The 23,216-nt window shown below is 43.5% G+C and overlaps 1 protein-coding gene across 1 annotated transcript; it reads left to right on the forward strand.

The window, feature by feature from the left end:
* The first annotated feature begins 1,880 nt into the window (after positions 1-1,880).
* LOC138772791 (BPI fold-containing family B member 6-like) lies at positions 1,881-15,983 on the forward strand. The gene is made up of 9 exons (XM_069953466.1): positions 1,881-1,961; positions 2,716-2,895; positions 4,352-4,405; positions 4,752-4,913; positions 5,263-5,330; positions 7,715-7,757; positions 8,597-8,660; positions 8,810-8,892; positions 15,559-15,983. Exons 3-9 carry the CDS (start codon positions 4,370-4,372, stop codon positions 15,595-15,597), a joined length of 495 nt encoding a protein of 164 aa, XP_069809567.1. The 5' UTR covers positions 1,881-1,961; positions 2,716-2,895; positions 4,352-4,369; the 3' UTR covers positions 15,598-15,983.
* The last annotated feature ends 7,233 nt before the right edge of the window (positions 15,984-23,216 follow it).

Below are 23,216 nucleotides of genomic sequence, written 5' to 3' on the forward strand. Positions count from 1 at the left end.
TGAGTGGTTTCTTGGGCTGGGTGCAGTATTTCAAATAAATGACCTGTTTCAGCCCGCTTAGAAACAGCCTAGGAAGCAAAATTATACAATGGCCATAGTTTCACGACTAGCCCGTATGCTCGTATTTCTACAGCCGTAGTTTCTGGCCGTATGTGTCTGGCCGGGTGAAAACAACAGCCGTTAATTTGCGCTGTGTGAACATAGCCTTACTGATTGGTCCCCTTTCCTATGTCACATGTATAAGGAAGGCATTGTCAGTTTTTTATTGTTACTGTAGCGTCTCCTAAAGAACATAACTTGTATAATGTCTATATGTTTCAGGTGTGCCCGGCTGTGGGTTTTGTTCTTTCTGTAATCAATGAGAAGCTGTGCATGAAAGACAGTTAAGTATTCACACCCCAACCCCTTCGTCCATGTCACTAATGCTTCCTCTTGTATCTCTGTGTCTATATACAGCCGTATTTTGCCTTTGCTGCCATATTCGCTGTCTATAGTCATGTAGCACTGCGATAATTCAATGTATTTTTTTCAGTGAGTTTCCCTTTTGGACAGTCTGGAAGCATCCATTACACCACATCTCCTATACCAACAGTGCTAGAAGAACATATTGATTTTGAACTGAATGTGAGTCCATTTAACTCCACAGTTTTGCCATCAAAAAGTGCCAAGTATAGGGGGCGCTGAGAGTAGTTATAAAATACCAGGAGGCCCAAAAGGTCTGCGTCCCATATGAAGAGACCAGTGCTAATAAAGTTAGTTGGGGGCCCTGTTAGAGATTTTTGATCTGGGCTTCAACATTTGCCGCTGCTGAATTCCAGTATATACAAAGTGGTATGGTATAACTGCGCTCAGCATTGTTGTACTTTCATACACAGTGCAGAGAAGCCTGACCTGTTTCCCACACGGCACATCCCATAGCTTTCTATTATCAAGGGTAGAGATGAGTTTAGAATTACACTTGCTTACACTCTTAGTTTCCTATTAAACAAAACAATTATAAGTCATATTTGGCCGATTATCGGCTGTTCCGACTGGTAATCGTTTTGTGTTGAAAGGCAATGATCAGTCGACATGCACGATGTTGGATGGTCGTTGATTTTCAGCATGACCTAAAATCACGATCATGATAGTAACGGTCTGCTGGCCGCCGCTCCGTGCCATAGACTGCAAGCGGGGAATGAGGAGCAAGCGAGCACTGACCTGACGGCACTTGCTTGCTCCTGAATATCGGGCCGTGCAATATGACCCTAAGAGGCCTATTCCACGGAGCGATAATTGGCCAATTAACGCTCCGTGGAATAGAGACAGCGATCAGTCGATGATCGTGTCATCGGCTGATTGTTTATTTAGGTTCAAACCTAAAATCATGGGGCACTCACTGGGCATTGCCGCATGGAATAGCGATGCGCAGCGGGCGACCGACGATCTCTCAAGCACCATACATTACCTAAGCATGTTGCAGGTCTTCTCCTGCGCTCCTCCCGGTCCCGCGCGCAGCAGCAGCTTCGGTGTGGTCTGTCTTACTGACAGACTGCTCAGCCAATCACTGGCCAGGACAACAAGGGTTGCAAGGACATCGGTAACCATGTCCCTGCAGCCCTCGCTAAACGATTATTGGGCCGCGGAAAAGGCCCAGTAAACGAGCGCCGATCTAGCAGATCGGCGCTCGTTTACATTATTGATCGGGCCCCCATTGGCCCGTGGAATAGGACCCTTACACTCACTCTTGTTGTATGCCCTGCATCCCACGTAGTATTCATTGAGCAGGAGGCATACAGTGTATGCTTCTGGTTCAGTAGTTTCCATGGCAACTAGCATAAACCACTATTAGAACTACATATAAGAGCAAGTACTCCTGTTGTCTTAGGGGTTTGGTTTAGGGTCAAATCTAAATCAAAAGTAAAATCTGAAATGAATGTGATGGCCAATTTGGGTGAGGGTTCCAAAACAACTTTCATAAGGTTCGCTCTCAAGGGTAATCATTTATACCATATGTCTCTTGTTTTTCAGAACTGATGAGAGTGGCAGTAATGGATTATTTTATAATTTCAAGTAAAGGGTGTAAAGGTGCCCATAGTTCTTAGACTAAAGTCTTTGGAACCCGCCGAGTGGAGGGGGCTTGCCAAACTGTTAAATGTGTATAATAGACTGCTGACTCTCCCCACACAGATGATGTTGGGGGAGGATTGATTGTGTTAGATGTTCAATGTCCAACCCTGGAAGTTGTCTGGCTCTCCCCTCATTGAGGAAACATGAACGTTTGGCCATGTCCAATCTTTATGTGTCTGGAGAGAATAGGAGAGATAAATAGGATTGATAGCCACCGTAAATGCTGCAACCCCCACCAATCCAGAGATCAGGGGGTCCTCAACCCTAGCCGCACTGGGCCTAGGCACTGGTAAATAAACAAAAGATACAGCGAAGGTGAAATGTGCTCACGATTCTTTATGTATCTCCTGTTCATTTCAAGAAGGAAGCCATGTAGGACCACCCCATTGTTGTTGTTTTTATGGCAAAAATAAAAATATATTATTGTTATTATAATAATATTATAAATAAATATAAGAGGAAAACCTTTGTCTTGCTGGTGAAGCAATATGTTCAGGGTGGAGAGGGGGGGTATCTAAGATAAAACACTATAGGTTCTGATAAACCTTCATCCCCAAATGTATATTTATTCTGGATTCTGTATTATTCTCTATACTCATTCTGTAGGTCCAAGTATATGAAGGAGAAAAGATCATCAACCCTCCCGATGACGCAAATACAAGCTCCGCTGTCCTCCCATTTACCCCGGAAACTACAACCTTCTATCTGACTGCTGACTTTCTTGGACTCGTCTTCACTGTGTATCAAGAAGAAGGAACTTTTAACTTTGCAGCCGGCGGAGATGATGTATGAAATATAATTTACATCTAGGAGCATACAAGTTCACTGGGTTGCACTTTTTGTATATTTTTGTGCATAAAACAACAATGTTTTTGGACAGGATAATCATTATTGGTCCACTGTCTTATCTCGATGTATTTTATTTTGGAAAACAAAAAGGTTTTATTTTTGAGACACAGTTACCGTCACATTAGGAGGCATGACATTTGGTGGTTTCACTTGTACCAAGTTGAGTGACATGTTTCATTGGTGTAGAAGAATAACTTCCACTTGTCATTGCAAAAAAAAAATGCTTTTGACATGTCGTAGAGATATTGTGGGGATCTAAGTGTTTAGTATGGTCAAGGGAAGAGCGTGGCTCTTCGGTCTCTTCCCGTATTCCCGGAATCTCCATCTTGTTGCATGAAACAAGCTCCACAGACTTATATGACCTTTAAAGATTGGTGAACACTCAGACCTGACCAATCAAAACCTTTAACATATCCCTGTGACATGTCACAAGTTTTTTTTTTCTTCGAATGACTACAGTGTAATTGTCATTTCAGAAAATATGTCATAGAGAGATCCGGGTGCTGAGACCCCCATTGTTCTTGAGAATAAGTGGGGAAAAGCCCCAGCTGACCATTGTTTCTATTACTGTCTTAGCATTCGTGGAAGATGGCCTCACAGACTTTCTATGGACTCCATCTTTAACAATACAATGGTGGTTTCAGCACCCAGACCCCCACAGACTCAAAGTTTGTTATTGGGGTCTGAAGGACTAGTCTTCCAGAGGGTCAGGGTGCATCTACGATAGGTGCTGCCTTTCACCTGTATTATCTATGCTATCTTGAGTCTCAAGGAGGTCATCCCCTATCACTCACAGAGATGCTAGCCAATTGTTTGTGACTGACTAGTGTGTTTGGGTGGTCCCTCAGACTACTAGAGCTCTAAATTTCAGAGAATTACTTTGTCACCACCCCATACAGTACGAAGGAGGAGTCCAGCGATTTAACATTTCACAGCTTTCAGGGGCAGGGGCGAATATAATAAACAATCGATACTTACCTCTATCCTGGCCGAGAAGCACCGATTCCCAGGCTCCGGGACCTCCACCAGAAGACATTTCCCCCTGAGTTCCGATGACTTGGGGGAAAATGCCTGGCGTGGACAATGGCTGAGAGGGCAGTCCATCAACTGGGTGACATCGGCTGTGCAGGAGATCCTGGAGCCAGTCGGGGGTCCCGGAGCGGCAATACTGCATTGCAAAGGCACAGGGAGGGGGGGGGGAGGGGGGTTGTTGCTGTTTGTTATGTTCCTCCTTGCCAGATTTTTTCAAATTTAAGGACTTCTCCTTTATGTCCAAGTTTCTTATATAGTGACAACTGCCCCTCCATTCATTGTGTATAGATGCTGGTGGACTATAGCTAAGCCTATTCATGGTGTTACCTACAGTATAATGGCAACTTGCTATTTTTTCTAGCTTGAAGATAAAGGGGCCATGTCTACTTCCATCTTAAGTGACATCATTCCAGAGGTAAGGATATATACATGTATACATACACACTATGGGGGAGATTTATCAAACTGGTGAAAAGTACAATTGGCCAAGTTGCCCCTAGCAACCAATCAGATTCCACCTTTAATTTTCCAAGGAATCTGTGAAGAATGAATAGTGGAATCTGATTGGTTGCTAGGGGCAACTGGGCCAATTCTACTTTACACCAGTTTGATAAATCTCCCCCTAAGGGTCCCAGTAGGGGAAGCGTATGATCAAGGAAGCCTTCTAATGAGAAATCGTTGTCCAAAGCAGAGAAGCCCTTTAAGTTAAAGGGTATATGCTATCTCGAAAAATTTCGGCCATTGTGACTTTTTTCTTGCAGCTTCCTCCAGGACTACAAGATTACAAAATAAATATCGTTGTGAATAAATCAGCTTTAGTTACAGCGAACAGCATGAAAGCAATTCTCCATCTTTACTCTATCATGGCAGTCTCTGCATCGTCCCCAGATGCAGAACCCCAGAATTTATTTAACGTAAACCTGGTAAGAATGAAAACAATAAGAAATGACGCTATCCATATAAATTCTGTGTGAGATTAGAGGCAAACGGAGGTAGATTAGAGGCAGTATAGAGATCTGGCTGGGGAAATAAGGATTCTGGAGTGTGTGTTTAAAAAAATCTGGTCCTGTCTAGTCTAGTTTTTCGACTATATATCGCAAATGGGCACTAAACAATTTGGCATTTATGATGTATGGAAGCCATGCTCATTTTACTGACGCCATGCCCACGTTCTGCTAAGTAATGTCCCCTCCCTCCCCTTGTAGAGGGCAGCACAGTCACGCTGTAAAAGATGAACAGGAACTAATGTAACCTGTACTTTTCCATTCACAGCATATGAATTTTAAGCTCCAGTTTACAGTTGATGAGAAAAACATAAACTTCAAGATCTCTCTTGACAAGTAAGACAAAAACAAATGTTTGGAAGTCTGTATATACCTTAGGTCTCATATGCTCTGTATCAGTAGTGCTGTGCGGCAACACTGGAGCAGAGTGGAGGAGAGGGGACCAGAGCATGGAAGGGCCTGCAGTACCTGACACAAACATTGGTGGCAGTAGAGAGGCCTGTGTCCTCCCTAATTGCTGCCTTTACTTAAAGGAGAAGTCAGGCAAAATTTTTTATTAAAGTATTGTATTGCCCCCTTAAAGTTATACAAATCACCAATATACACTTATTACAGGAAGTGCTTTTTTCCCTACACTTACTACTGCATCAAGGCTTTACTTCCTGGATAACATGGTGATGTCCCTTCCTGGATAACATGGTGATGTCCCTTCCTGGATAACATGGTGATGTCACTTCCTGGATAACATGGTGGTGTCACTTCTTGGATAACATGGTGATGTCACTTCCTGGATAACATGGTGATGTCACTTCCTGGATAACATGGTGATGTCACTTCCTGGATAACATGGTGATGTCACTTCCTGGATAAACATGGTGATGTCACTTCCTGGATAACATGGTGATGTCACTTCCTGGATAACATGGTGGTGTCACTTCTTAGATAACATGGTGATGTCACAACCCGACTTCCAGAGCTGTGCGGGCTGTGGCTGCTGGAGAGGATGATGGCAGACGGACACTGAGGGACACAGGGCACTGGAGGGACACTAAGCATCCGTGACATCGTGACATCACCATGTTATCCAGGAAATGACATCACCATGTTATCCAGGAAGTGACATCACCATGTTATCCAGGAAGTGACATCACCATGTTATCCAGGAAGTGGCATCACCATGTTATCCAGGAAGTGAAGCCTTGATGTAGTAGTAAGTGCAGGGAAAAAGTACTTTATATATACTTCCTGTAATAAGTGTATATTGGGGATTTGTATAACTTTAAGGGGGTAATACAATACTTTAAAAGTCTCAAAAAGTCTCAAAAAAGGCCTAAATGCAAAAAGCAGGCTAAAAAACGTCTGAAATGTTAAATCCTTAAACATCCAATCTTCAAAGTTCAAATTAGGCCTCAATTTATAATGTGTGCGGGTGACCTTAAAGAGTCACTGTCGTATTTTTTTTTTTGCAGAAATCAATAGTCCAGGCGATTTTAAGAAACTTTGTAATTGGGTTTATTAGCCAAATCTGCCATTATCTGCATGTAAAAAGCCTTTTCCCAGGTCCCCCCCTCCTTCCTCTTTTTCATCCACTCTGAAAAATCTGAAAATTGTGACTTGTTGCAGGAGACGTACTCTGTCTGTTCTAGGGAGAGGGGAGGGGGGAGGAGGAAGGAGGGAGTTAGCCGACAGCAGAAAGCAGATAACAGAGGATTACAGGCTGGGTGACAGCTGTAATCTGAGCTCAGACAGGTCACTGGTGATGGTCAGAACAGATAACGGGTGAGGGATTTGTAGATTAACTCTTTGTTGTCCTGTTTTGGTCTTTTCTTTAGCTCTCTCCATAGGAGAACAATGAAGACAGGGGGGAGAGCTTCAAACTGCTTTTTCATGATAAAAATGCATTTTTCGGATAATAAACCCAATTACAAAGTTTCTTAAAATCGCCTGGACTATTGATTTCTGCAAAAAAAAAATTCACGACAGTGACACTTTAAAGGCGTACTCCGGCAAAAATTTTTTTTTTTCAAATCAACTGATTTCAGAACCGAGACAGGAACTGTCCAGAGCAGTAGCAAATCCCCTTAGAAAGCCTGTACTACTCTGGACAGTAAATGGAATAAAATTACAAATCTATATAACTTTCTGAAACCAGTTGATTTGGGATGGGGGGGGAGGGGAGATTTCCGCTGGAGTACCCCTCCAAGGGCAGACACTTGCTCAGACACCTGAAATCTGCTACAATCAACACAATCAACCACAAAACGTCTAATAATGTTACTTAGTTACCACCAATAGGCAATAGGTGGACTTGACTACTGTGGACTTGACTTCAGGGTACCCAATGTCTTGATCATTGTGAAAAAATGGGTCGTCTGTGAACCCTTTCTAGAGATAAATGTGGCCAGACTGCAGTACAAACAATAAAGTCCTGTTTCTGTCTTGACACAAGGAAGTACCGTCCCAGCCAATCAGTGGCCCGACCTTGTGTCAAGCCAGAGACCAAGAAGTAATCGATAAAGATAAGCACTTACATGAAAACAATTGTGTATTCTGTGCATAAGTCATTCAGGCTACTTCAACCCAAAAAATTCCATCCCAAGGAACCTCTCTTCATTATATAATGTGGTCTTTGACCTCTATGATTGATATACTGGTGTACTTGGAGAGCTACATGGACTTGGAGGAAAATTTGAACATATGTTTCTTTTTTCTTTTCTAAGATTCTTCCTGGCTCTCGAATCGTCATCAGTTGGGGAATTTGAGGTAAGATGGTAAATGATGGACAATTGTTGGGTTAGACAGTGGTTAACATTGTTGCCTTGCTGCATTGGGGTTCTGGGTTCACTTCCCACCAAAAACGATATCTGCTAGACTTTTGTATATTCCCCCTGTGTTTGTGTGGGTATCTCGGCTTGTTTACTGTCTCCTGGAAGCCACAAACATGTTTTTGTAATATCATATGCCTGAAACAATTAGACCCAGATATATACCAATTGGGCGGGGATTCAAAAAAGGACCATACCACTGACATTCCCGCATCGGCGTAGATCCGTTACGGTAAAGAACCCAAAGCTACGTATCTGATGGTACATTTGCTTTACGTACTAAATTTATTTATTTTTTTTACTACCTGGCCAGTGCTGACGTGGAGATCCCGGTAGAGTGGCTCATTCTTCAAAATGCTGCCCAGTTCGGCGCTGCTTCTTTCATGTGCACTGGCACATTCTATGCACTGGAGACGAGCCCAGTACCCCCAGTGTAGTGATATTCCCTTCCCTCTGTGACGCTCCTCCATTACAATCAAGTCCAGTTATCTCAGGAATAGCTTTTTTAAAAATGGACCTCACCACTGGGATCTCTCCACCATCGCCGACCAGGTAGCGAAAAAAAAAATTCTCTAAGCGGTACATTCACTATAAAATGTGGAAGTCAGTCTTGTTCATTATATTGGGTGGGTTACGCCTATTTATCCAGAATTTAGTTATTTTGTATGGTCAGCATTTATGTAGTGCATTATATATATATATATATATATATATATATATATATATCTTTACATTTCCTGTAGAAATTTACATTCATGTAATTTTCATTTAATCTAGGTGCAAGACCTAAAGGAATTCATAACTTCTATGATCAACACAGTCTACTCCCCCGCCATTAATGGTAAGTTGCTTTTTTCTTATATTACTGTGGCCCTATCCAGACCTTCAGAGCCAAACTACATTGGTGATGTCAGGCTGGACAAGTCAGAAATCTTATATACTAAATACATTTGCCTTCTCACACAGCTAAATGTCTCTTCTCACTTCCAGGTATAGTGCAACCGATCCCCATTCCCACCATTTTGCAGAAACTGGGCATCAACTTGGCAAATGGGGAAATTGAAACAGATAAGGTAATATAATAATCTGATAGGTGCCAAAGTGGCCCACTTTAAAGCGAATGTACCATCAGGTACATCAGTTTTTTTTATATAAATAGACTGGCGCCAGCATGTGGGAAGACAGTGCTGCGGCCCAGCAGGAAGGAAGGAAACCTGTCACCCTGGCTGCTGGGGTGAAGACCGCCCGCCGGCCCCCCCTTCCCCCGGTGGAGCCCCTTATACTTACCCTTTGCTCAGAGTCCCGGTCCCAGACACCATCCCACCGCCGAGAAACCCCAATAGGAAGCCATGCACGCGCTCACCTGAGATGAGTCTGGGAGCAGTCATTCTCTATGGGCGTCAAACTCATCTCTGGTGACAGGTCCCCTTTAAGCACTGGTGGCAGAGCCGCCGAGCCACAGCGTGACTATCTCCCCTCCCCACCGTGACGCGGCACTATTAGAATCCATGGAGCCACGTCACAGAGGGGAGGGGGTTTCATCACACTGGGGTTAGCAGGCCTGCCCCAAGTGCTTCATACTGGGCTGGTGCTCGGGAATAGACCAGTGCAGAGTGCCAGAACCGGGCGCTGGTTCAAAAAAGGGACTGTGGCACCAGCATCCCCACGCCAGCACTGATCCATTCATGTAAAGAAGTTAAAGTGGTGTACCTGATGGTACATTCACTTTAAGGAACAATTTGAAGTCTTCCAGACAGACGCTTTCAAACATTGGGTGCAATAGGAGATTGATAAAAGCACTATACATAGCAATATGGAAGTCCTCCAGTGGTACAAACAAAAGTTTTCTATAAGCTTTTAGAAAACTATTAAATTAAATAGAAAATATATATTTAAGAAAAATCATGTAAAATGTATATAAATTATACATATATCATGTAAAAAATACAATAATATCACTGTGTAGAGAATAAAATAAAGCATGTATGTCACGATAGGCAGGTGATGACAAGACACGAGACAGTGGGCCCTGAATCTGATCCCACCCACTGTCACCTGCCTACTTGCCTCGGTCGACCCTAAGCGGTCGCGGACAACCACGAAGACAATCCCTATGCTGAATACGTGCAGAACATAAAACGCAGACAGACAGACAAACACAATGCGGGAAGGTCAACTAGCCAAGTCAGAAACCGAATGAGCAACGCAGTACAAAATCAGAAAGAAGCGGGTAGTCAGGGGACAGGTAAAAGGTCAGAATTCAGGCAAGATAATATAGAAAGAATAGGGCAGAATACAGGGAACTGGGGAGCTGGGACCAGTACAACTAATAACCAGCAAAGAGAGCTGGCAGTGATTACACTTTATACTGGGTCAGGAGGCCGGACCAGTACACCATTGGTCCCACCCCCTGATCCCAGATACCTAGCAGCTGGTCTGCTACAGACTGAGTGGCGGAGCAATCCGCCCCTCAGCCTAAGCATGATGCCATTCAGCTGCACAGGCTGAGCGGCCGCCACGAGTGACACGGAGCCGTGGCGTCCCTGGTTACCAGGGACGCCGTCGGGTCTCCGTGACGTCACCCGGCTCGGGCGGCCTCCTCGGCGCTGGGTCCTAGCGCCGACAGAGGAAGCCGGGACCGAGGAGGACGCCGCAGGAGCCCTGGCAGGTGAGTTCCTAACATTACCCCCCCCTTTTTATGAGGGGCCTCAGGACCCTTATTTAAAGGACCCGGCTTGAGAGGGTTGCATGAGTGAAATTGTCGAACAAGACGCGGCGCATGCATGTCCCTACTTGCGACCCAAGTGCGCTCTTCAGGGCCGAATCCCCTCCAATGAACCAGGTACTGCAAAGAACTCTGGACCCAACGGGAATCCAGAATTCTCTCCACTTCGTACTCCAGCTCCCCTTGAACGACCAAGGGAGCAGGGAGGACCGAAGGCAATACCGGATTAACATATTTTTTTAACAGTGATTTATGGAAAACATCATAGATTTTCATACTCTTCGGCAATTGCAACTTAAAAGAAACAGGATTAATGATCTTAAGAATTACATAGGGACCGATGAATTTAGGCGACTGTTTACCGGATGGCGTTCTCAATTTCAAATTTCTGGTCGAGAGCCATACCTTATCCCCCACCTTGTACTCTGGGCCAGATATGTGTCTTTTATCAGATTGTTTTTTAGAACATTCTTGGGCTTTAACCAGGTTCTGCAGAGCCCGGGCCCAGACTGTGCACAGTCTTTTGTAGGTTTTTTCAGCGGATGGGTTGATCGACTCGGCAGCATGAACGGAAGAGTACCTAGGATTAAACCCGAAATTGCAAAAGAAAGGCGACATTTTGAGAGACTGATTTTCACGATTATTTAGTGCAAACTCAGCTAAAGGTAAATATTCCTTCCATTTGTCCTGAGAACCTGCAACAAAACATCTTAAAAACTGTTCTAATGACTGGTTTACTCTCTCAGTTTGCCCATTAGACTGAGGATGGAACGCTGAGGAAAAAGACAAGGATATACCCAAACGGCCACAGAATTCTCTCCAGAACTTAGATACAAATTGTACCCCCCTATCAGAAACAATATTTTCGGGAACCCCATGCAGGCGGAGAATATGATTAATGAATAGAGAAGCCAAACTACGTGCATTAGGGAGTTTACTAAGAGGAATAAGATGACACATTTTAGAGAATCTATCGATGACCACCCAAATCACTGTTTTACCCTTGGAGACTGGTAGATCAGTTATGAAATCCATAGAGATGTGGGTCCAGGGTTTGGTAGGTACTGGTAAAGGTTGAAGAAGTCCCTCTGGTAATCTACGAGACACCTTTGACCTAGCACAGACCTCACATGCATCCACAAACAATTTCGTATCTCTGGCCCAAGATGGCCACCAATAATGAGCTAAAAGATATCTAGTTCCAGCGATGCCTGGATGACCTGCTAGTACAGAGCAGTGAGTCTCTTCAAGAACTCTAAGACGAATATTTGGGGGAACGAAGAGTTTGTTTTCTGGGGTGTTTCTAGGGGCCATGGCTTGTGAGTCTATCACCTGAGCCGCCAGATAGGGCTGTAAAATGGCTACCACTACCCCAGGAGATAAAATTGTTTCGGGGTTCTCTGTGGGATTACTACTGATGTCAAAACTACGTGATAGAGCTCTAGAGAACTTTCTAGAAAAATAGGCTATGGGTTTGAGATTGGTGAGCGTGTGTGAGCCTTGTGAGAGGACAGCTCCCACCCCCACCTCTGAGGCATCCACCTCAACAATAAAAGGTTGTTCGAAGTCTGGTTGAATCAATACTGGAGCCACAGAAAAACACCCTTTAAGTTTGTCGAATGCCAAAACAGCTTCAGGAGTCCAGTTTACCAAATCCGCTCCCTTTCTAGTCATATCAGTTAAAGGTTTGGCAATTACGGAGAAACCCTGAATAAACTTCCTATAATAATTAGCGAATCCCATAAATCTCTGTAACGCCTTGAGACTGTTGGGACGCTCACACTTTTTAATGGCTGCTACTTTAAGGGGGTCCATTTCAAAAGAATTGGAGGTGATTTTGTATCCCAAGAATGAGATCTCCTGAACACCGAATTGGCACTTCGACAACTTAATAAACAAATGGTTTAATCTTAGAAGTTCCATAACCTTACGCACATGATATATGTGGGACGACCAATCAGGAGAGTAAATCAGTATATCGTCCAAATACACCACTAAGAACCGACCTAAGTACTCACGAAATACGTCATTCACAAAGTGTTGGAACACGGCAGGGGCATTGCATAGCCCAAAGGGCATTACAAGATATTCGAAGTGTCCCTCAGGGGTATTAAATGCGGTCTTCCACTCATCCCCTTCCTTTACCCTAATCAGATTATAGGCTCCACGCAGATCAATCTTAGAAAACCATTGAGCCTCCACAATCTGATTAAACAAATCCGGAATCAATGGAAGAGGATGTTGGTTTTTAATAGTGATTTTATTTAATTCCCGATAATCAATGCAGGGACGTAGACCGCCATCTTTCTTACCAACAAAAAAAATTCCTGCCCCTAGTGGAGAGCAGGAAGGACGAATATGACCTTTGCGTAAACTATCCTTGATATATTCACGCATAGCCTCCCTTTCTGTCCTAGATCAATTAAACATCCGACCTTTAGGATATCTAGACTCAGGAATTAAATCAATGGCACAATCGTATGGACGGTGAGGAGGTAATTCGTCTACTGATCTTTCCTCAAACACATCAACAAAATCAGATAAGAATTCGGGGATCTCCCCTTCCAACAAAGAACATTCCGTTTGATGCAAAGAAATACAATGGGAAGCACATCCCAGTCCCCATTGAATGAGTTCCCTGTTTGACCAGTCAAACACCGGGTTATGCTGAGTCAACCAGGGCAACCCCAAAATAATGTCCGAGTACAAATTATCCATAACCAAAAATTAAGGAACTCAGAATGGATAGAACCTACTTTTACCTCAAGATGGGGGGTGATATATCTCACCTTACCCTGCGCCAGTGGTGTAAAATCCGCCCCAGTGATACTCAGCGGGCACTTAAGCTGAAGTAGACATACTCCCAGACTGGACCAGAAACCAGAATTAATAAAATTAGCAGATGCCCCAGAATCGATATGGGCCGATCCTGAAATACTTCTTTCCCCTAAAGAAAGAGTAATAGGCACCATCAATTTATTCTTACTATCGAGCGGTACTTGTGCGCCTGAATGACCCCCTCGATAGTCACTCAGGCGCTGGAGTTTTCCGGCAGTGATCCAGGCCTGGAGGTACACTCCCGAACACAGTGTCCAGCTTTGCCACAGTATAGACACAGATTGTGCTGTAAACGATAGGTTCGCCTTGTCCTCGCATCAGTGGCTCCAATCTGCATGGGTTCTTCTTGGGGTAATGACAGAGAAGGAGCAGGTTTAGGAGGAGAAAAGATAGAGGATGAGGATTTACAAGAACCAGTGGTTAATTTCTCCCTACGTCTCCCTAGCTAATGTCATGGTCTCCTCTAAGGACTCAGGAGGCGGATAAGCCACTAATAGATCTTTGAATTGATCAGAGAGACATACACGGAATTGGTACTGTAATGCAGAGTCATTCCAATCGGATGGAATACACCACTGGCGAAATTCTGCACAATAGTCTTCCACTGGTCTTTTTCCCTGTTGTAGTGAGGTTAATTGGCGCTTGGCCACTGCAGTCCTGTCAGGGTCGTCATATAGCAGGCCAGGAGCTGAAAAAAAAAAATCAACAGAACTTAGCTCAATGGCGTTGGGAGGTAGGGAAAATGCCCATTCTTGTGGGGGTCCTTGCAGAAGGGACATGATAATTCCCACCTTTTGGTTCTCGTCCCCAGAGGAGCGTGGACGTAGCCGAAAAAATAATTTACATCCCTCCCTGAATGTCCGAAAATCTTTTCTATCCCCTTTAAACTTTTCCGGGAGTTGTACAGGTGGTTCGGTCGGAGAAGGGGTCGTCATAGTCACTTGACGGGGAGCAGCCTCCTGTTCCTGGACACGTTCCGCAAGTCCTTGGACCAAAGTGTTCAGGTTCTGCATCTGCTCTACCAATGTCTTAATGGGATCCATGATAACCCTCGGGAGACGTATATATATAATCTATAGGCTGGCTATTCTGTCACGATAGGCAGGTGATGACAAGACACGAGACAGTGGGCCCTGAATCTGATCCCACCCACTGTCACCTGCCTACTTGCCTCGGTCGACCCTAAGCGGTCGCGGACAACCACGAAGACAATCCCTATGCTGAATACGTGCAGAACATAAAACGCAGACAGACAGACAAACACAATGCGGGAAGGTCAACTAGCCAAGTCAGAAACCGAATGAGCAACGCAGTACAAAATCAGAAAGAAGCGGGTAGTCAGGGGACAGGCAAAAGGTCAGAATTCAGGCAAGATAATATAGAAAGAATAGGGCAGAATATAGAGAACTGGGGAGCTGGGATCAGTACAACTAATAGCCAGCAAAGAGAGCTGGCAGTGATTGTCAGGAGGCCGGACCAGCACACCATTGGTCCGACCCCCTGATCCCAGATACCTAGCAGCTGGTCTGCTACAGACTGAGTGGCGGAGCGATCCGCCCCTCAGCCTGAGCATGATGCCGTTCAGCTGCACAGGCTGGGCGGCCGCCACGAGTGACACGGAGCCGCGGCGTCCCTGGTTACCAGGGACGCCGTCGGGTCTCCGTGACGTCACACGGCTCGGGCGGCCGCCTCGGCGCTGGGTCCTAGCCCCGACAGAGGAAGCCGGGACCGAGGAGGACGCCGCAGGAGCCCTGGCAGGTGAGTTCCTAACAATCTAATGACAGAATTCATCATTTTTGCTCACTGCTGTAAATAGAATAAAAAGAGTCCAAAACTTATATATACTCCCAAAGAAGTGCCTATAAAAATCCTAGCTGACCCTGCAAAAAACGAACCCTTATATGGCTCTGTTGAAAGAAATATAAAAGATATCATTGTCTGAATATTGCAACACACAACATACTGAAGCTATGTAAATTAAGTAAACTGGGTGACATAAAGTTTTTGAGTTTCTCGATGCATTATATGGTAAAAATACTTATGATTCATAAAAAGTAATTGATACTCTGCAAAAACGAGCCCTCATACAGTACTAGAAACTATAAACTGGCATTGGGGATAATCTAAACTGACTTGAAGAATGTTAATGTTCTTATTACTTGTTTTTGGTTTTTAGGACTTAATCTTATTATCAATAAACATTTGCCAAGCCTGAATTTCCTTACCATGGTAGAGAAGAGCGATTCACCAATCAAGCACAATATTCTCATATGGTTTTGTTGCATTAGATCTGTAATCTGCAGCCTGCGATCTTGCAGAATGCCCGAAGAGATTCGTAACAGCTGGAGAACCACAGGTTGGAGACCAGTGTGTTACAACAGCCTGGGTTTGTAACATTGATGGCTGTCCACGGGATAGGCTATCAGTAGAGATGAGCAAACCTTTCAAAAGTTTAGTTCGTCAGGTTTGCCGAACTTTAATGTAAAGTCCGGGTTCGTGCCAAACCGAACATTGAAACAGCTAAACGCCTGCAGGTTATACTTAGTTCTTCGGGGTGTTTTTTCTCCCATCTCGGTATCTTCTACAGTGAAGACCAACTCAGCAGCCAATCACAGGCTGATTAGGACAGGACAGCATGGTGGCCTGTGATTGGCTGACCGGGCTGTCACTGTTGTCTCCGGAGTAACAGTCCACTCAGTCAATCACGGGCTGACTGACATGGGACAGCACCATGCCTGTGATTGGCTGAGTAGGCTGTCACTCTAGAGACAAGAGTGACAGCCCGCTCAGCCGATCCCTGGCTGTGGTGCTGCCCCACCCTGGTCATCCTGTGATTGGCAGAGTGGGCCTTCACTGTAGAAGACACTGGGATGGGACCAGAGAGCCACCAGTAGACACTGGGGGGAAGTGGCACCAAAGAGGCACCGAACCCCCAAAGTTCGGAATGATTCTGTGTTCAGGTGGCTCGGTTCGTTCATCTCTCTAGCTATCAGTCTCTGATTGGCATGGTGCTGACACCCAACACCTCCTCCAATCAGCTCTTTGGCAGGTGTACACAGCAATGGTGCCAAAAGCCCTGTGCCAAATACTGTGTAGTGGTGACGCAGATTACAATTGAGCGGGAACTGTTCAACTGTCACCTACACTGCACAGTATTCTGCACAGGACTGATCATTGTGTATAAAGTTCCAGCACAGTGGCACCATCTAACATTTTACAGGTGGGGGTGCCAGTTGTCAATCACACTGACCCTGTGGATGCTCCATCAATGTTAGAAACCAAAACATTTTTCCAGTAATAGAGATGATTAAAAGAAAGAAAATACAGTTTTTTCATATGAGAATTTACAGTCTATCAAAAAAAATGCATCTAAATTTGCCCTTTTCTTTACAATCTCACACGTCGCTTTACGCTTTGCTTGACATTTATTCAAAACACGGCACATATAACAAATACACATTAATAAAAAAAACTTTCTATTTGCTTCCCTTTTATTTCCGTTTTAATCTCAGCTAAATGTCGTGAGGTCGTCAGAAATTTACAATAAATTTTCAATAAATATTTAACAAAACGATCTTTGCTTCCCAGGTAATAACCTCAAATGTGCTTGGAAGTGTTAGATGTTTGCACAGAGTTATTACCATGTGATGTACAGTATCACTTATATGTGAATTTGCACCTAAAAAAAAACTTTGGGGGAGATTTATCTAACATGGTGTAAAGTGAAACTGGCTCAGTTGCCCCTAGCAACCAATCAGATTCCACCTTTCATTCCTGATTGGTTGCTAGGGGCAACTGAGCCAGTTTCACTTTACACCAGTTTGATAAATCTTCCCCTTTGTGTGAAAATTCTGTCAGCTGTAATTCATGTTCCAAACTGCTGACACTGCTAGACAACTGTTAGGTAAGGGACCTTTCATATATCTGAAACCCCATTTGACTCTTCCTACTATAGAATAAAAGCATTTTTCTATGTTCTAGAAGCACAGACAGATATATGAAAGGTACCAGGTGTCTTCCTGATGCAAGTTACTTAACAGTGTCAGCAGTTTGGACCGTGAATTGCAGCTGTCAGATTCCCTTTAAAGGAGATGTCCTGCGAAAATTTTTATTAAAGCATTGTATTGCTCCCCAAAACTTATACAAATCCCCAATATACACTTATTACGGGAAATTCACATAAAGTACCTTTTTCGCTGCACTTACTACTGGATCAAGGCTTCACTTCCATGGTGATGTCACTTCCTGGATAAAATGGTGATGTTACGCTCCGATTTCCAGAGCTGTGCGGGCTATGGCTGCTGGAGAGGATGATGGCAGGGGGACACTGAAGGACACAGGGCACTGGAGGGACACTGAGCATCCCCCTGCCATCATCCTCTCCAGCAGCCACAGCCCACACAGCTCTGGGAGTCGGGGCGTGACATCACCATTTTATCCAGGAAGTGACATCACCATGTTATCTAGGAAGTGACATCACCATTTTATCCAGGAAGTGGCATCACCATGTTATCCAGGAAGTGAAGCCTTGATGCAGTAGTAAGTGCAGGGAAAAAGCACTTTATAAGCATTTCCCATAATAAGTGTATATTGGGGATTTGTATATTTTTTGGGGGGCAATACAATACTTTTATAAAATTTTTCGCCAGACTTCTCCTTTAAATAAACCTACTCACTGTGTGTTAATCTAAGAAGCCACTAAAAACAAATTTGCACTTTGAGGCCACGACCACATAATGTAGGACATTTATCATGTGGTGCACAGGACATAAATTTATTCACAAATGGGTTCTCTGGGTCACACAGGTGGAGAGGAGGGGTAATGGAGTCCCTCTGTGCTAGTTCAGAGCTGGCGTAGGTTTTAGTGTCATTTTTCTATTGGAAAAATGTTAAATGCACCCCTCTGGTGCAGAGAACCCACTTTTGAATAAATTATTTGCAAATCAAGCATTTGCGAATACGTTTATTCCCTATGCGCCACATTATAAATGTCCCCCATTGTGGGGTTGTGGCCTCAAAGTGTAAATTTCTTTGAGTAGATTTTTAGGTTCACACAAAGAGAGTGGGTTTACTGAAAGGGAATCTATCAGCTGCAATTAACGTTCCAAACTGCTGACACTGTTAGGTAACTGTTAGATCAGGGAGAAACCTGGTACCTTTCATATACCTGTCTGTGCTTCCAGAACATAGAAAAATGCTTATATTACGTAGAAGGAAGAGTCAAACCTACGCCAGCTCTGAACTAGCATAGGTTTCATTTTGTGCGCACAGGCGGGCACAAGTGCACACTAATTTTATATAGAGGCAGTGCGTCTCTATAGAAATCCTCATTTTTAATCCTGACGCAAAAAACACGGACTTGATAAATGTCCCTCTATGTACTTTTTTGACCATTTGATGGCCTTTTTTTTTTTTTTTTGGACGGCCATCATTTTGAGCCCAAAAAACGGCCATTATTTCAAAACAAGGGCTGTTATTCCACAAATGTCAGCCATTGCTCTGAAATAACGGCAAAATGATTACTCATTATCAAGTAATTTAATACTTGATAACGACCTACCCCAAGAAATATACCACAGGGGACGCTATTTATTGAGAAACTTTGGGGGAATTTATTATGACTTACATAAAGCCTTTTACTACAAAAAAGAAAAGAGAGAAGGGCGATTCCAAGTGCAATAGCGTCTGCTGCAACAAGTGTAGGAGTAGAGACACCACCACAATTCCTGAACGCATTCACCTATTAGAGTTCTGCGAATAATAGGTACAACTCTACTGAAGGTAGTCAATAGTCACCGCAGCACATCAGAGGGACCTCATAGACATGTAGTCGTGAGGAATCAAGCGAATGTCTCTGCACGAACCCTGGCGCAGGGGGGCAAATCCAGGTCCCGGTTGCCGCAAGCTTAAAAGTTAGACCACCAAAACTAGGCATGCGGTCAAGCGTAAACAGCGGGCGAACCCGGTTGTATTGTCTAAATGAGTATTAATTGTGGCAACGTGTTTCTGCCCTCGATTGCTAGAGGGCCTTTTTCAAGCACCGCTGCACCCACCTGCGCCATCGGGAAGAGGGAACTACGTCCCTGCAGGGTCCGTGTAGAGACATTCTCTGGATGAAGCCTTTTAGTAACAGATAGAATATTGCCATGAAATATGCCTGCTAGCACATGTAAATAATAATAAATGAGACCACGTCTTCTCCCCACCTTGCCACACACCCCTTCCTGCCCAACAGGCAACCAGGCCCTACATTTGGTAAAAGGGGCACACATTGGGAGTTGTAGTATGGCTGGAGAGTAATGGGTTGCCATTAGCGTGAACTATAGGCCACTAAGTGATTCAGTAGCTTGGATGTTGTCAGTTCTGTAACCAACACGTCTGACATTTACTGCGGAGGGTTTATGTCGTACGAAAGCCCTAAACAATGGTAAGTATTGCTGCGGCTTAAGTCTTTGTATTTAACCTATTGTGCTGATATTTACACGTTAGTTAAACCTCCCATTAGGATATTTACTTATACCGAGCGGCTACTGTAACGTTCCAACGGCAGAATGCTCAACCTTTGGCTGGCGGCGGATCACATTACAGTATCAATGGAAACGTGACGTGACAGTTTGCTGTAGGCTTATGTCTGCTTACGAGAAGAACACTCTACTCGTGTGTACACAGTGTTAACATGGATCAGGGGATGTGTAAAAAAAAAATCAAAACACAGCATGTTATATAACTTAAAAAAACACGGAAAATAAAATTACACCTTATAGTAACCTAATGTACTAGGTGTCTTAAGGACAACTTTTTTTTTTAAATAAATGAGTCCAGTCAAAAAAATAATTAAATGAATTACAATATGCACCTGTCTCGATCCCCCGCTGCTGCTGTTCACACACCTCCTGGTCCCTAATGCTCTTAGCTTCTTCCTATGATGCCCTATTCATACAAGAACTGCCTGCATAGCCAATCACTGACTGAGGCAGGTTACCACTGTAGCCAGTGATTGGCTGAGCGGGCAGTTCTTGCACTAACCAGATTAAGGAATCAAAGAGAAATGAAGAGCACCTGGAATTGGGTGCTGTCTGAACAGCAGCAGCAGAGGATTTTATTCATTTTATCAGAGGCACTTATCAGGACTCTTTGCTGCCCTCCTTCCCTGTAAACTCGTCCTGTCTTTACAAGACCATACGAGTCTATGAAGATATTATGGATTCATTTAGAGAAGTTGCCAATGAGATTTCCCAGTGAAGAAAAGGGGTCAATGCAAGTAAAAGAGACCTTCTCGTGATCTGTTATTAACTGAATTTACCTGTAAGAAAATCTGATACTCAAAGGGAATAGGTGGACAAGAATGGTCTGCTTCTGGCCTAAATAGCTAAAGATTATACAGTCTCCTCCCCTATTATTCTGGTAACGGTCACTGATGCACAACATGTTACTGATCCTACCGACATCAATGCTGTTTTTGCGTGATTTTATCAAACATTAATCTCCTCGAGAGTGACATGGTCCCAGGCAGAATTAGAAGATTTCCTTGATTCATTTCTCTAACTTAGATGAAGGTTCTCCTGAGAGTTGGATAGAATAACTGAGGAGGTTAAGGCCACCATCACCAACACCATCTTTCCAGATTAGGAGAACACTTGGTTTAGATGGGCTTCCTATTGAATGGTACCTTATTACCCCTTATTGTTTCCTTTTTCAGGAGGGCTCCCTCCCCACATCCATGCAAGTGGCTTGTATAGTTCTAAAACCTGAACAAGACAAAGATCCCTGGCAATGTGACTCATATACAGTAGACCAATCTCCCTTTTCCCTTGTGATGCTAAAATCCTATAAAAAAATTCTGCCCATGAGGTTTCAAAAAATTATACTTCACATTGTGCATCACGAGCATTCTAGATTCATGGCAGGAAAAGCTACTGATATAACCTAAGACACCCTATTACCAGCATGCCCACCACTAGAAATGAACATGCTCGGGTCAGATCATTCGGTGTTGAATAACAGTGGCTGCCAAGGTTAGATGCAGACCTAGGAAGTCCTGGAAAACATGGATACAACCAGAGGACTCCCTAAAGCTGCACCCAGCTTCATCAGTCACCAATCTCACGAATACTGGTTCTTCAGTTATTGCAGCCTTAGATTTAGATAAGGAGTTTGACTGATTTGAATGGCCTTTTCTTTGGTCTGTCCTCTGGGGATTCGGTTATAGACCCAATTTTGTCAAATGGGTATAACTCATTTACTCTAGCCCTATTGCCTGTGTTTGGACTAACTCCCAAATTTCCCGAGCCTTCTTCTTGAGACATGGAACTAGATAGGGCTGTTCGCTACCCCCCTTCCATTAGCCCTGGCCACTAGACTACCCCCCCTTCTTAGTCTGTGATAGACGGGAATGTCTCTCTCTCTATAAGTGCTATAAGCGGTAGAGTGTTGGCCAACAAACCCTGGGTTTAAGTTTTTGCCCATGTGTCCAGCTAAGGGAGTGATAAGCCATCAGAAGTGCCCTGGAAGAAGTAACTGTACATCATGGCAAGGAGGTCCATTACTGTACTATGCTCTATGTAGGACACTGGTAACTGCCCTGGGGCAAGAAAGATGACAACCTGGATGTCTAGTGACAAAGTGTTGGTATAGTCAGTAGCTGAAGGCTTAGCTATAGTGAGAGTTGCCTTCAACTATAGAGATACTACCACTGGAAGGGCTATGACCCTAGTGTCTTGTCCACACTGCTTCATTATTATAACCTTATTGGGTTATCATCTATTATAACCTTATTGGGTTACGGAGTGTTGTGTATAGAGAATTATACAGAGGTGGTCTTAAAGGGCCAGTGAAATTTAACTTCACTTTGACCATAATTTTTTTTTAAAATATCAACCTGATCAATAAATCAAAGCAAGGTATACAAAATAATTGTTGTCTTCTACTTCAATACAGCAAGGCCTGACGGACCGTTTACAGTCTTGACCTTGTCTACCCTTTGTAGACAAGGTCATGAAGAAGAAGAATAGAGATTGGGTCCAGTGTTCACCTATGACCTTCATGTTAACAGAGAGCATCATTGCCGCTATATACTGTAAATTAGCATACTGTATGCGTATAAACAATGTACTTGTAAAATTAGGATTTTCAAAATTCCATTTTTAAATTGTTAATCATAATAACATTGAGTGTATTCATTGAGTTTAATGGGTTCAGTTATTTATTTGGAAGTCGAAAGGACAATCCAAGTTCTTGACACTTTCTTATTTGCACTCTACTTTGTTAACTATTTACCTTGGACTCCTTGCGGAGTACAATTCTGCGTCCTGATATAATCTTCTCTGTCATCGATTGGGATTATTTGTTTGAAATCCCCGACAATCTATGGGTATAAAAGGAACAGTCCATTAGCTGCATCCTCAGTGGCGAAAGGAGGAAGAAATAAGATTTCTCTCTAAACGTAAAGAAAATCACCACTCCAAGACTGAACAAGGTAAGATGGGTTACTAGTGGCTGGTAAGGAATAGATATAGGGTTATATCTAGTGATATCTAGTCATTTTTTCACATAGCTGTTTAAATGATATGTATACACTTACTGGAAACAAGGTTAAATCCTCATCAGTGACTTTTTTCTCCTTACATCAACATTAATGGTTTCCTTACTGTGAATATCACACTAAGCTGTGTCCAGGCTTATCTTTCTTTTAGTTAAGTTAAAACTTTCAACATGTCAGACAGGTCCATCAAAATATTTTGTTTTTTATTTAAACTTTATTTATCTCATGGATTTTTTTCCCTACAAAAGACCCATAACAAAAGATTTTCATATACATATACTCCCAGTATATGA

The sequence above is a fragment of the Dendropsophus ebraccatus genome, chromosome 14 (assembly GCF_027789765.1).
Source record: "Dendropsophus ebraccatus isolate aDenEbr1 chromosome 14, aDenEbr1.pat, whole genome shotgun sequence".
Classification (NCBI taxonomy): domain Eukaryota; kingdom Metazoa; phylum Chordata; class Amphibia; order Anura; family Hylidae; genus Dendropsophus; species Dendropsophus ebraccatus.

Excerpts from the sequence above, each read along its gene's own strand:
- LOC138772791 (XM_069953466.1), top strand. The coding sequence starts at position 4,370 with ATGTCTACTTCCATCTTAAGTGACATCATTCCAGAG. Across the intron at positions 5,331-7,714 it reads TTCAAGATCTCTCTTGACAA|ATTCTTCCTGGCTCTCGAAT; the intron begins GTAAGACAAAAA and ends TTCTTTTCTAAG. Across the intron at positions 8,893-15,558 it reads GGGAAATTGAAACAGATAAG|GACTTAATCTTATTATCAAT; the intron begins GTAATATAATAA and ends TTTGGTTTTTAG.